The sequence below is a fragment of the Wolffia australiana genome, chromosome 4 (assembly GCF_029677425.1).
Source record: "Wolffia australiana isolate 7733 chromosome 4, ASM2967742v1".
Taxonomy (NCBI): domain Eukaryota; kingdom Viridiplantae; phylum Streptophyta; class Magnoliopsida; order Alismatales; family Araceae; genus Wolffia; species Wolffia australiana.
In genome coordinates this window covers 14794451-14807680 of record NC_135838.1, presented here as the reverse complement: position 1 = coordinate 14807680, position 13230 = coordinate 14794451, and the positions used below count along the sequence as shown (strand labels likewise).

General features: G+C 43.9%; 3 protein-coding genes across 6 annotated transcripts; 2 read left to right on the top strand and 1 right to left on the bottom strand.

Annotated features, from left to right (window-relative positions):
- Positions 1-118: 118 nt before the first annotated feature.
- On the top strand, positions 119-4229 carry LOC144702053 (kinesin-like protein KIN-12C). Of its 3 annotated transcripts, none has more exons than XM_078573920.1 (13): positions 119-456; positions 518-655; positions 745-828; positions 908-1033; positions 1134-1193; positions 1264-1317; positions 1400-1492; positions 1774-1869; positions 1998-2293; positions 2366-2495; positions 2560-3069; positions 3141-3827; positions 3902-4229. In XM_078573920.1, the coding sequence occupies exons 1-13, from the start codon at positions 181-183 to the stop codon at positions 4151-4153; spliced, it is 2802 nt and encodes a 933-aa protein (XP_078430046.1). In that variant the 5' UTR covers positions 119-180; the 3' UTR covers positions 4154-4229. The 3 variants fall into 3 exon arrangements, with proteins under 3 accessions (XP_078430046.1, XP_078430047.1, XP_078430049.1); XM_078573921.1 differs by having other exon boundaries at positions 120-456; positions 2369-2495; XM_078573923.1 differs by having other exon boundaries at positions 181-456; positions 3144-3827.
- A 2993-nt stretch (positions 4230-7222) lies between these two features.
- On the top strand, positions 7223-9822 carry LOC144702052 (mitochondrial import inner membrane translocase subunit TIM22-3-like). Its single transcript, XM_078573919.1, has 5 exons — positions 7223-7489; positions 8946-9013; positions 9136-9208; positions 9277-9330; positions 9438-9822. The coding sequence occupies exons 1-5, from the start codon at positions 7309-7311 to the stop codon at positions 9677-9679; spliced, it is 618 nt and encodes a 205-aa protein (XP_078430045.1). The 5' UTR covers positions 7223-7308; the 3' UTR covers positions 9680-9822.
- VTC4 (Inositol monophosphatase family protein) lies at positions 9755-12563 on the bottom strand. Of its 2 annotated transcripts, none has more exons than XM_078573918.1 (12): positions 12379-12563; positions 12260-12303; positions 12127-12177; positions 11566-11646; positions 11406-11509; positions 11216-11300; positions 11052-11106; positions 10841-10884; positions 10413-10481; positions 10217-10317; positions 10073-10129; positions 9755-9984 (listed from the first exon to the last, which is right to left on the bottom strand). In XM_078573918.1, exons 1-12 carry the CDS (start codon positions 12527-12529, stop codon positions 9915-9917), a joined length of 912 nt encoding a protein of 303 aa, XP_078430044.1. In that variant the 5' UTR covers positions 12530-12563; the 3' UTR covers positions 9755-9914. The 2 variants fall into 2 exon arrangements, with proteins under 2 accessions (XP_078430044.1, XP_078430043.1); XM_078573917.1 differs by having other exon boundaries at positions 9755-9989; positions 12379-12561.
- Positions 12564-13230: the final 667 nt, after the last annotated feature.

Here is a 13230-nt window from a genome sequence, read left to right as displayed (position 1 = left end):
CTACCACTAGACCTGTTTAAGGCCAGTGGGGTCTACTGCGAACCCCCGTTTATCGTGTTCTTATCGGGTTCCTGCGGAGTAGTGGCTTCGAAGTGGCCTTTCCTTTTTGTACGGGAGGTAGAGTTCATTTCCCTCCATTAGCGTCTTCAGCGGTAGATCTCGAGAGGAGAGATTGCAAGGATGAGCTCCGGAGCGTTAGAAACGATTAGCAGTCCGCGTAGATCTTTCTCCCCTCTCCAACCTAGATCAGATCTTGTTTCTCCGAAGAAGATGAGCCTCGTTCGGCAAAGTTCGAAATCTGGCCGGGAGAACATGCCTCCGCCTGATTCAAACGTCCAGATCGATCGTCCTGTTGAGAAGAAATCTCCTAGTCGACTGAGAATTGCTCAAGAGCATGTCAATCTTGAGAGTCCTGTGCAGGAGAGACCGCCAGATGAGACTGACTCTTCGGTGAAGGTCTGTCGCTAATATTTTGATTCGTATGAATAGTTTCTTAGCGGTTATCTTATTCTCGCAGGTTTTTGTTCGGGTTAGACCGGCCCACGATCACGAGACGAGGACGGGTGGAGTAGGGAGAAGAGTCGCTACTGACTCGCTCTCGTTCGGGGAGAAATCCTTTTCTTTCGACGCTGTAATGGGACCGGAATCCTCTCAGGTAGAAATACGTTGTTGTTCTTCCTCATCGTTTCTGTCGGTTGGATTCGATATCCGTGTTTCACTCTCATAATTCATGTTCATTTTCAGGAGGAGGTCTTCCGGGTTGTTGGGATGCCGCTAGTCAGTGATTTAATGGCTGGATATAATACTTCAGTTGTGTGCTATGGAGAGGTATATAATTTTCTTTCACCGCAAACCCAAATGTTGTTTCTGGGCACTTTAGAGTTGATTTCTTGTCGTTTTTCCCAAGTCTGGTAGTGGGAAGACATACACACTATGGGGCCCTCCTACCGCCATGTTTGAAGAAAATTCAGTTGACGCCCGTCAGGGGATTGCTCCACGTTTATTCCACATGCTCTTCCAAAAGATTCAGAAGGTATGTAATGTAGGCCGTCTTCCTTGCCCGTATTTGATGAGTAATTGGGTACATTGTCTTATTTGCGATTCTTATTATCGACCTTTTATATATGGTTCAGAATCAAGAAAATGATAGTGAGCATCTGATGAGTTTTCAGTGCAAATGCTCGTTCATAGAGGTATGTTTGGTGTACTACGTTTTGTACTCGGAGGTTAACTAATTTAATTTTGTATTTTTTGGTCATGCAGGTGTATAATGATCAGATTAATGATTTACTAGATTCGTCTCAGAGGAATCTTAAGGTGATAAACACTTCACACTTGTTTAGCGGTCAGCAAATGATATCCACACGACTCTTTTTCTTGACCTTCTCTAATCTCATAGATAAAAGATGACGCCAAGAATAGTTTCCACGTGGAGAACTTGACCGAAGAGTATGTTACGACAGTGCAAGATGTGATTCAGACTATTCTTAAGGTGAGATTTCGTATCACCCTCGTTGGACATATTTTTTTTTCCTTTCTAATGAGCTGTTCATATAACTTTGATTATCCACGGATCTACTTTTTTCGTTATCAAGTAAATCTTTTCACTCGACCAAATACATCGAAACAAAGTACGCCAACACAGCTTCAAGTATTTTTTAATTAGGACGAAAAAGTTTTGCGTGTTTATTAACCGCATCATTCTCTCTTATGAAGTACCGAACTTTGTATTCCCTGCTTCATGATTTATTCTGATATAATTAGGATTCTCAGGGTCTGTCCCGCAGAAGAGTTGGCACAACAAGGATGAATTCCAAAAGCTCGCGGTCTCACGTTATTTTTACGTGCGTCATTGAATCTTGGTGTCATGTACGTACGGCGGGTGTCATATTCTTCAATTTATCAGATTCATATTACGAATTTTATTCAGCATTTCAACACCATTATCATATAAATTCCATTCAATTTTTTTATATTTATCTCTTGTATGAATGCAGGGAAACGCAGCCAAGTCCTTCAGCAATTCAAAGATGAGCAGAATTAGCATTTTCGATCTTGCCGGGACAGAGACTATCAAAATCAACGAAGACGATAAATATTACACCAACGAAGGAAGACTCGTACAAAAGTCTTTATCCAGTCTAGGCAAACTCGTCAGCGTTCTCTCTGGAACGCGGAAACAAGATAACGCCTCAAGCCCCTACACAGATTCTTGTCTTACAAATTTAATGAGGGAATCGCTTGGCGGCAATTCAAAGACAGCTTTTATTTGCACTGTGTCCCCGTCTACCAGGTGCCCAAACATTACCAAAATTATTTAACATCTGAAATTACTTGAGCTTATCAACCTGACATTTGGTGTCAGCAGTCTTAAAGGCACGTTGAGTACGCTGAGATTCGGGCAGCAAGTCAAGCGCATTCAAAACAAGCCAGTCATTAACGAAATAACAGAAGATTACGTCGATGACTTGACTAATCAGATCCGTCACCTAAAGGTAAATACTTAATCAATTAAGCTCTATTATAATTTTACTTCTCATGACAAAGTACTAATTTCAGGAGGAGCTGATAAGAGAAAAATCACATCAAGGGAGTCCTGGGGGCCGTACGGGCGAGCGTTTGAGAGTAGAAGAGTTGCGGCAGAGCGTAAGTCTTCTGAGGGAGAGTTTGAACCGGGCTCTGGCGGCGCCGCCGTTGGATGACGACACGGCGGACGAACCAGCCATAGAAGTCAACGAAGACGACGTGAACAAACTGTGTAAACAAATAGGTGGTGATCTTCAGTCGGCTTTCAACGAGGAAGACGAGCTGGGCACGTGCGAATCCCCAAAGTTGAGCTCTTCTGTGATGCAAGAAGACGAGCCAGCCATGTGCGAATCGCCAAAGATCCGCTCTTCTGTCAAGAAAACTCGGTCCTCCGTTCAGCCGAGTCAGACCGATTCGCTGGCTGCCAGCCTTCAGAGAGGCTTGCAGGCCATCAACTACCATGAGCGCAAGTCTACATCAGATGGGTCGCTGCCGATTTCGTTTTCGTTCGACCACTTGGTAGTAGCGAACCCATCGGAAGAGGTACTGATTCGTCTTAGTTAATAATATCCTATTTTCTGATAAAAAGTCTGAGTTTGTTTTATTGATTATAGAAGGCCGAGATCATCAGCAGAAGAAACGAGCTGGAGAAGATCTGCGGCGAGCAGGCGGCCACGATAGCCGAGTTGACGAGCCTGGTGGAGAAGTTGAAGAGCGAGCGGGAAGCAGGGGAGGAGCCGTTGCGGCTGCTGAGAGAGGGGCCGGTGCAGCGGTCTGACTCGTCTTCGGCGATCGAGGAGGAGAGGGAGGAGTGGAGAAGGCAGGAGAGCCGTTGGATTTGCCTGGCGGACGAGCTGCGGATCGAGATCGAGGGTCAGCGCCGGCTGGCGGAGGCCCGGGCGCGGGAGCTGGGCCAGGAGCGAGCCCGGGCCGGCGAGCTGGACGACGCGCTGCGCCGGGGGATGCTCTCTCAGGCCAAGCTCATCGAGCACTATGCCGAGCTGCAGGAGACCCACGGCGAGCTGGTCGACCGGCACCGGCACGTCATGCAGGGGGTGGCCCAGGTCAAGCAAGCCGCCGCCCGGGCCGGCGCCGGCCGCGCCAGCGGTGCGGTCCTGGCTCAGGCCCTGGCCGCCGAGCTCTCCTCTCTCAGAGTACAAAGAGAAAGAGAAATCGCCGTCCTCAAGAAGCAGAACAGAGGCCTGCGCGCGCAGCTCAGCGACACCGCCGACGCCGTCCGCGCCGCCGGCGAGCTCCTCGTCCGCCTCCGCGAGGCCGAGCAGGCCGCTGCCGCCGCCGAGGTCTGCCCATCCTCGACCATGATGATGATGATGATGAATGATGATGATGACGATGGTTGATTTGGTTTTGGCAGGGGAAGTGGGAGGAGGCGAAGGAGGAGGTGGAGGGGCTGAAGAAGCAGATGAGGAAGATGAAGGAGAAGCAGGTGATGGAGATGGAGACGATGAAGCGGTGCTTGGCCACCAGCCGGCTGCCGGAGTCGGCGCTGGAGCCGATCTTCAGGTCGGAGAGAGAGCAAGATGTGGCGATGTCGGCGGAGGTCACTGCCCGGGGCAATGAGGAGGAAGAGGCGTGGAGGACGGCCTTCGTCCCTGCCTATAGATGAGAGTTGTTGCCTTGGGTCAAGGTACCGCTTGGCCGGAGCAGACTTGGGTTTTCATTCAATTGTCTTCCGTTGACTACATGGGATGTCAACAGTTTGTGTGAGTCAACGTGGGTGGAGCGCTATGAAAGATTGAGTGGGATAGAGAGAGAGAGAGAGGCAAGATAAGAATTCATAAAAATGGCAGAAAAATAAAATGTCGTAGGAGTTTGAGAACAACCCAGTACCAAAACTTTGGAATATTCGTACTGAACCTGATCATGGCCTTTATCAGACCCAATGGAATGATATTTTGATTGACGTATCTGATTCTAAGTTCTACTTGAATCAGTCATATCCAGATATTTTTCGGACGTTGGACTTGTCAGAAAGTGATTGAAAACTAAGCTGGTGTATGCTAGAAATTGGAACGCTTAGAAATTTCTACATGTTAACTTAAGAGAGTATTTGCTCTTAATGTCATAAACTAAGGGAATTTTTTACTTTTGGGATTTTAACACAAGGATTTTGATTCAGAACTAATTCAATTATTGGAAGGCAGTGTCACCTTTTCTTCCCAAATAATAAGCTAATTTGAAAGTCATGAAGACATTTTTGCTGTTGGAACAAACAATGTTCCATCCAGTGTATCCAATACACTTTGTTTAGCTTTAATACCCTTAAAATTTTAATTAATGGAGGACAGGTGCATCAGCTCTTTTATACATGATGTATGTAAGATCAAGTTTACTTCTCTATCGAAACTTCTTGCAGATTTCATTTTCTTTCGGAAGCCAGATTCAACTCCTGATGCATCTTTTGAATAATGATCAACATTACATAAACCTGCGCATCTTATGAAAAAATGGGATGAACCGATTTTCATGTCCAGTATCCATCTTAATTTACTACATTGAGGGACCTCCATTGATTCCTCCTTGTGATGTGACTAGGCAAACTCCCCAGCTTTGAGCCTTAAGAGCTAGTTCAGTATGCTCTTTTAAGTCTTTTGAATGAGGGTGAGAACGGGAGAGCGCGATAGAGAGAGAATGAAGGTGGGAGAATGGGAGAGAGGATGAGAGTGGGGGAGGAAGAGAGGGATACCGTGAGAGAGGGTGAGAGAGAGAGGGAGAGAGAATGAGAAGGAGAGAGGAGAGTGAGAGAACGAGAGGGAGAGATGAGAGTGAGAGCAGAGAGAGGGTGAGAGAGAGAAGGAGAGAACGAGAGGGAGAGAGGAGAGTGAGAGCAGGGAGAGAGGGTGAGAGAGAGAGGGAGAAAACGAGAGGGAGAGATTGAAGGAGGGAGAGGGGGAAGTGAGAGGGAGCCGGTGGTGGTGCACAGGAGGGGGTGAAGGAGGGGGAGGGGCAGAGTTTAGGGTAGGGTTTGACATTTTGGACCGGGGACCGGTCGGAGCGGACTGAACCGGGACCGAAAAAAGACCGGACCGGAAGTGGACCGAACTTTAGGTAAGGTTTAGGTCCATGCCAAAAAACCGGACCGGACCAGACCCTATCCCACATACTACTGATTCCCCTCCACAACTCCCTTTCAATAACCCGCCCCAAAACTCATTGACGCTGCTTCTCATGCACAACGCCTCTGTCTCCCCCCCCCCTTGCTCCTCTGGGGTACGGAACCGGACCAAACTTCAGGTACGGTTTAGGTACAGGCCATAAAACCGGACCGGACCGGGACCGTCAAACCCTAGTTTAGGGCATTAAAAAACCGTTAATTTTTTCATCCGGGACGAGGGACGGGACGATTTTTTTTGGACGAGAAGAATCTGGCAGACTCGGGATGCGGACAAACTATTTCGTCTATGAATTTCTGGATGGGATGAATATGAATTTCCAGATATTTGTCCCGTGCCGTCCATCGTCCATGTCCCAGAGGATCCGGAATTATACTTGGCATTGTGTAATAATTAGTGTACTTACGCGGATGCAAATAAAGAAGAGAGAGATCTCAACTTGGAAATACCAGCTTTTGGATTATATTTCAAATTTTATTTTGAGATATTTGTGAAACATTTTGCACATAAGTAACAGTGGGTTTTGAAGTTGTATCAGACTTATCATTCACAAGTCAAATACAGCTGCTGGTTCGTTCAGTAGGCTGTTAAATATATGAGTTTGAACCATTCTGACAACTGAGTATTGTTTTCCATGATCTCTCGTTGAAACGGTTGTTATAGTATGAAAGTAATTCTGCACGATATTTTGAATCCGCTGAATTTAAATCCATTTTCCAATATAAATTGACAATTTTAAAGTACTATTCTCCTTTTATTATTTAAAATACTACATCATTTTATAGAGTGTGATCCCTTTTACACTATCCGCCGTGTTTTACTTATATCAGATTTCAGATTAAGGTCATGCAAGTACTGAACCAAGAAACTTTTGAACATTTAACATGTAATAGATTGGTTTTTTGAACATTTCATAGACTCATAGTTTGCATAAAATTTAATAATGCAAAATTGTTGAGAAATAACCAACATGCATCAAATTCAGTTTGTTACTTCAAATTGAGAATCCAATTCCAGTATGCATAGAAAAAGAAAGTTACTCCTCATGGTTGAGACAATATTATTGTCAATGATATACTGTTTTATCATTAGATTATAAGACCACAACATTTTGATTGCTAACCCTAAATTTCTTCTGTCCCAGTAACAATGATAATTTTGGGAAAGCATACTTCTCACAATTGTGTCATTTTTTATAAGAAGAAATGCATTTTCTTCCCAAATAACTGTTTTAACTTCCCATACTGCATGTTCCTCCCTATTCTGAATAAAACAATGAATGTACACATTGTTGAAGGTAAAGTACATCTACCTGATTATTCTGAATCATCCTAGAGCCAATTTTATAACCCCTTGATCAAAAGTTAAATGTTATCAATAGCAGTTCCTCTTACAATAAAATTTTAACAGGTAGAGGTGACTCTGAATGGAACAAGAAAGAGTAAATAAATAGGAAAATAAACTACATGACTCTAATAGCTGTAGATGATAAGACCGAGGGTGGAGATCTTGAGGAATAATCCTTAAAAAAGATCTTCACCCGGATGGTGGGACCCACATTATTGGATAGAACTGGGGTGCTCCCGGGTGTAGGGGGAGAAGGGAAGGGAGGACGAGCTGAGCGGCGAGGCAGTCGGCTGGCGACGAGATGGCAGGTGCAGTTCCGGATTCAAAGATCGATTCGGACGGCGATGAAGTGACGATTAGCCGAGAGCCAGCAGGCATCCAAGTTCAGGTCCCCGACAGAGCGCAGAGCGCCGCTGTCTGCGTCGGCAGGGCCTTCGGCGAGTCAATCGCCGGCGGTTTCATGGGCTCTGTCTTCGGCTACGGTCAGGAAACGCTTCGAAACCTTTGCCATTTTGATTATTTTTTTTTGTTTTTGGCCGCTGGTTTGTTTTGATCTTGTTTCATGAGACGACCCATTTTGAACATTCTTTCCTGGATGAACGAAATGACCAGAATCAAGCTGAAGTCTCCTCTAATCGCTTTAAAGGGTATTGGAATTTGGTGTTCTTTCTGTCTTGAGAGACGAATGCCGAGCCCATATGTTATTTTTTGAACTTCCTTTACCTGCATTTTGTATCTCTGATTGGAAAGCGGCATTCTACAGTATTCTTCTTTGGTTGAACAAAATTGACCAGAATCAAGCACATTTGGATACGGTAGTGGAACAATTTTAATATTGATTGGATTAGTGGGTTCCTTGTTTTCTGAGAGACGGATGCGTTTCAAGTTACTCTCGAAACCCTTCTTTTCCGGCTTGTTGCCCCTCTATTTTGATTGAGTGGCCCAAAACAGCCCTTCTTGAACATTCTTCCCTCCATGAACAAACTAATCAGAATCAAGCTCAAATGGTTGCGCTGGTTAGAGGTCTCTTCTAATGGCTTTTTATGGGTACTGCAGTCGGGCGTTCTTGATACCTTGAGAAACGGATGCCGAACCTCTTTAACCGGTTTGTTTCTTCTACGGCTGGAAAGCAACCTTTGTTGAACATTCTTCCTTGGATGAGTTAAATGACCAAAATCAAGCAGAATTGGATCCCGCAATAAGCGATTTTCTTGGTTATTAGATATTTGGGTTTCTTCTTTTTTAAGAATTGGAGGTAATTCACGTAAATCTTGGACCTCCTCTATTCCAGCTTGTTTGGATACTGCTCTCCATAGTGGCTCATTTGAACAATCTTTCTAGGTTGAATATAATTACTAAAATCAAGTTGACCCGACTGCTTTTATTCAAATCTTTTCTCAAAACTTTTCAATGATGTTGGACTTCGGGTTCTTTCTGGTTTTAGAAACTGTATGATTACCGAGACAATGCTGATTTCTGCATTTACCTTTACTCTTCTAGAAAGTTGGGTTCCATGCCAACGATGATGATAATGACGCCAAATCTTGATTTTCCTTTGACTGATATCCATCATTTGATGATGAATCATCATCTTTATCATATTTAATCCAAGCCCAAAAATGGTTGATGATGACGATGTCAACATTTGGGGATGACGATGATGATTAATTGTCAGCCAACTCAATGTCAGTTCATGGACGAAGATGATTGAATGGGCAAATGTCATTTTTCCAAGCCACCCGTGGATAATGATGAGGAAATTTAGGGATGGCGATCATGATCTCAAATTTTTTTTTTGAAGAAGAAGATGATGTCAAATTTAATTTTCTCCTGCCGACGACCCTAGGAGAAACTAGAGATAACCTTAAATATTATGCCCCAACATGATTAGGAATTTTTCTCTCCTGACATCTTGTCTCCTATTATCATGTACTTCAGGCACCGGACTAATTATGCATAAGCATGGATTCAAGGGCTCCCTAGCCGATGCTGGTTCTTCTGCCAAGGTCCCCCTCTATTTTTCCAAGAAAGCGAAATCATCCTTTTGATGGCTACTTCTGTTCATCTTGTTGGCATTTACCTCCAAATGTAAGTCGATTTGGCTGAGCTTTTGGCTTTCAAATATCAGACCTTTGCAATGTTGTCCGGAGTCCACAGCCTCGCTGTCTGCATATTGAAGCTGGTGCGAGGGAAAGACGATGGTATGTATTCTGCATGAAATTATCCACCGTTTGATTGGAATCCAACAATTGTTCCTTTCCTTTTGTAGAAATCAATGCTGGGATCGCCGGCTGCTGCACCGGCGTAGCCTTAAGCTTCCCGGGTAACAAGAAAAAAACTCAATCATTTATCCTATCATCATAATCACTAACTCTGATTATTTGAAATTGCGAGATTTTGCCCTAATTTTTCTAATTTTCAAACTCCCAGGCACACCCCAAGCTATGCTTCAGAGTTGTGTCACGTTTGGGGCTTTCTCCTGGGTCTTCGAGAAGATGAACAGACAAAAGGCGGCGCTGGCGGCATCACCGTTTTCGCTGGAGAACACCATCAGAGACCAACCGGAGACAGTTCTTCATCCCTTCTCACTGGCCATTCCTATTCACGTAGTGGAGGGCTTCTCAATGTTCTGCCAATCCTTGGAAAAGAAGAACGACAAGCGCAGAGCCTGAGCCAGCTTGTCTTCAGTTTTTTCCTTCTGAACTTTCTTTTTTGAGCTCTGTGCCTTTATTCAAACTCCGAATAGCTTCTTATTCGTTTCAGAAGAGGTTTTATGTTTTTTATTCTAAAAAGATAAATCAAGAAGTGCCTGCAATCTTGTTACAGAATCAACAAATAATAATAAAATCAGGGATTTTTTTCTCTTCCCTAAATCAGGGGCTCATCTCGTCGGCATCTTTCAAAGCCTCAACGAATAAATTCTTCAGGTGGGGGTTCGATGCGGCCACCTTCTGTGACATGATGTCGACCTCTCCACCTGATCTGGACAATGCGCATCAAAACCCATATTGCAGGATTAGGATTTTGGGTTTAGGGTTGAAGGTTTAGGGTTTGAGATTACTTACGGGTCAAATACCACACCACCAGCCTCCTGGACAATGACGATCCCCCCAGCAATATCCCTGGAACAGAATAACGTTCCATAATAAGTAATTAACATTTGTGGTTCGCAAGATCAATATTATGGAATGTGGGTTTGAGAGATGGACCAGGGGCCGCCAAAACCAAGCTCATAGAATAGATCGATCCTGCCGCAGGCAATACCACAGAGGTTGAGTGCACATGAGCCGCTCATCCTGAGTGACCTAACCTGAGGTAGAAGTGAAGCCATTCGGCATAGGGTCAGAGGTGTTGACAGTTTCATGACCTTCTATTGCTTGGCCAAGGACTTGAACATTTAGGTACCTTGAACAGCAAGCTGTTGATTCTGTTGGTGGTCGCGCCAACGGTCAACTTGTCCCTCTTTGTTCCAACCTGATTAGAGAAGTAGAAGGATTCGAAGCGAAAATTGTGATTATTTTGAAAGAAGTATAATATCTTGGATCAGGTTGATCACTGATTGCGGGTGATCTTCCCTCTTTTTCTTCAAAAAACTACAATAAAAGTATAATATCTTGGAGGCAGGGAGAGAAAATGATATGAATCATGGACTTTAACATCAAATAAACGTTCTTGGCAACCCTTCTTTAGAGAGATCTACAACCATTTATTGGGAAACTCAAGAAGGAAATGATCAAAATACCTCTCCCTCATGGGACGGACAAAGATATAACATAGCTAAAGGGAAGAACTTGCAAAGAATAAGGAACTATAGGAAGTAAAATTAAAAATACCTCTGTGGCAAGAAGGGATTTCACCAGCTCAGTCTGGGATGAAACTGTGGAGATTTAAATTCTGTCAGAAACTTCAGCGAGACAATCAAAGACACGACGAGCAGCTTTCAAACCACGCAAAGGTTTTTGCATCCAACTTGGAGCATTAAATGAAATCATCTGAATAATTTTTGTGCTTTTAATGTAAGTTGAAATTTACTCGGTTCGTCACCTTTTATTGGTTTTCCATTTAGTGACGCTCCGTGCCCGCGGGCACCTGTGAACAACTGAAATCATCGAAAACAAATGGTTTCATAAAAAATATGACATGGTATAGAAATGACAACTTATAGATCGAGAAACCAAGAAAAATATTAAATTACAGTGGGAACTCACCTCGTTTAAGATGGGGTTGTAAACAACTCCCACCGTGGGAACTTTTCCAATTGTAAGCCCAATCGACACACACACAGAGGGGAAACTAAAATCGAAATATCAGCAGAATAAGAAGATTAATTGTTTGAGAAAAATAATTTTGTTCATTTATTCAGAAAAATAATAATTTTGTTGATGTTTATCTACCGACCCATGAACGAAGTTGGTAGTTCCGTCGAGGGGATCAACAATCCAAGTGGGATCATCAGTCAGCTCCGCAGTTCCATTCTCAGCAGAAGCCTCCTCCCCTATGAACTAAAGGAAAATGGGATTAAATAGGCATCACATAGAAATTAATGGAAAAATAATACCTTGTGGTCGGGGAATTTGTTCTTGAGATACTGGAATATGATTTCCTCGCATGCCTTGTCGGTTTCAGTGACCAAATCCACCTTAAAGTTCGTCAAAAGTGTCGCCATCAGTAAAGAACTTTAAATAGAGATAAATTAATTTGGAGGCTTAGTTGGTCGTTCCAGAGTCTTACGCGCAACATTTTGTTTTAAGGGGAGAAATAATTTTATCTCAACAATTTCGATCTTCAGAGCGACATTTTTTTCCAGCGGAGAAAGAATATTTCATGTTTAAAACTTTCAGTCTTCAGAGCAACATTTTGTTTTCGGCGGAGAAAGAAAAAAATTCATCAAAATTTTTCGATCTTCGGGGCAAAATCTTCATTCCATTCGGAAAGAGTAAGATTGAAAGTCACGGCCAAAGGAAAGAAACATATAAATGTTGGATCTTTGGATACAATCAATCGAGACGATTAGATCGAAATAAAAGATCATGCATGACGAATTTTAAAAAAGATTCATGGGTTCAGATTCGGAAGAGTGGATCCCTTTTTATCGGTGAAGGAGAAGAAATAAAAAAACCTGGCCTTTGTGCTCAACGTTCTTGGTCTCGTAGAACGCCCCTCGAATTCTCTGCGACCCACAGATTTGGATTGGGGAATCAGTCAGCGTTAGTACAAATTAAACAATGTGGGCACAATATATCGTCGCTCACATCACCGGCGCTTCTCGCCGCCTCGACCGCGGCCACCAGATACTCTGCCAAGACAAAGCCCGTCATATCTCCTATCTTAAGCATTGATAGAAAGATAGAGAAATAGATAGAGAGAAAACCATCATGGGTCATGCTGAGATGTTCCTGATTGGTTTTTCCCGGAGAGATGGATGCGGAACGGCGCCTCCGGGCGCAGCCACCGGTGTTTATTGGGATGAAAAGAAATTGAGACTTGGTGAAATTCGGAAGGTAGGTGAGGGGAAGATTCATACTCTGCTGTTAATATTGGCCCAGAAGATGGGTCGCAACAGTTGGGTAGACCTGTCATTACATGGCAGAGAATCGGCTCTTCCATAGAAGATAATACCGAATATTCCCACTGGCACAGCACACTGCGATGGAATAGTTCCCAACCTATGTTACTACTTTAAGGCCCCCAACCTGTTCAGGTTTTCTGTTGCAAGTCTTCAGGAGCTGCAATGCTAAGTAGTGTTCGCCCGTCCCGATACCGGTATCGGATGACAGTATCGGGATGGATGCTGTATCGGATACCGGAAAGGGAATTTCCGGTATCCGTTTTTTTCGATATCCAGATATCAGATGTGGGTATCGGATATCGGTTGCAACAGTGCCGATATCCGATATCGACATCCATCTCGATGTCGTCATCCACCTCCGTCACAGGGGGGAGGATGACGACATCGGATACCGGTGTTGGGTATCGGTTACAGATATCCAACATCAAAAACCTATCACTTCTGCATTTCGTCAATTTGTGTATTTGCGATTCGAAAATTTGAATCGAAAATACACATAAGAGAGCCGGGGAGGGTTTGGCGCCTTGGCGGACGGTGGACGGTGGTCGGCAGAATCGGCGGTCGCGGGTAAGTTCTTCGCCCTTCAAATTTTTTTTCTTCTTCTGCCGATATTTCTCATATTCTTCTTGACTGCTTCATCCGCTAATTCTCATT

Coding starts and splice junctions, on each gene's coding strand:
- LOC144702053 (XM_078573920.1), top strand. CDS start 181: ATGAGCTCCGGAGCGTTAGAAACGATTAGCAGTCCGCGTAGATCTTTC. Junction 1,034..1,133: donor TCTTCCAAAAGATTCAGAAG/GTATGTAATGTA, acceptor TATATGGTTCAG/AATCAAGAAAATGATAGTGA. Junction 3,828..3,901: donor AGGCCGCTGCCGCCGCCGAG/GTCTGCCCATCC, acceptor TGGTTTTGGCAG/GGGAAGTGGGAGGAGGCGAA.
- LOC144702052 (XM_078573919.1), top strand. CDS start 7,309: ATGGCAGGTGCAGTTCCGGATTCAAAGATCGATTCGGACGGCGATGAA. Junction 7,490..8,945: donor GGGCTCTGTCTTCGGCTACG/GTCAGGAAACGC, acceptor CATGTACTTCAG/GCACCGGACTAATTATGCAT. Junction 9,331..9,437: donor CGTAGCCTTAAGCTTCCCGG/GTAACAAGAAAA, acceptor TCAAACTCCCAG/GCACACCCCAAGCTATGCTT.
- VTC4 (XM_078573917.1), bottom strand. CDS start 12,529: ATGAATCTTCCCCTCACCTACCTTCCGAATTTCACCAAGTCTCAATTT. Junction 11,510..11,565: donor ACAAATTCCCCGACCACAAG/GTATTATTTTTC, acceptor ATTTTCCTTTAG/TTCATAGGGGAGGAGGCTTC. Junction 9,990..10,072: donor GGTGGTGTGGTATTTGACCC/GTAAGTAATCTC, acceptor CGCATTGTCCAG/ATCAGGTGGAGAGGTCGACA.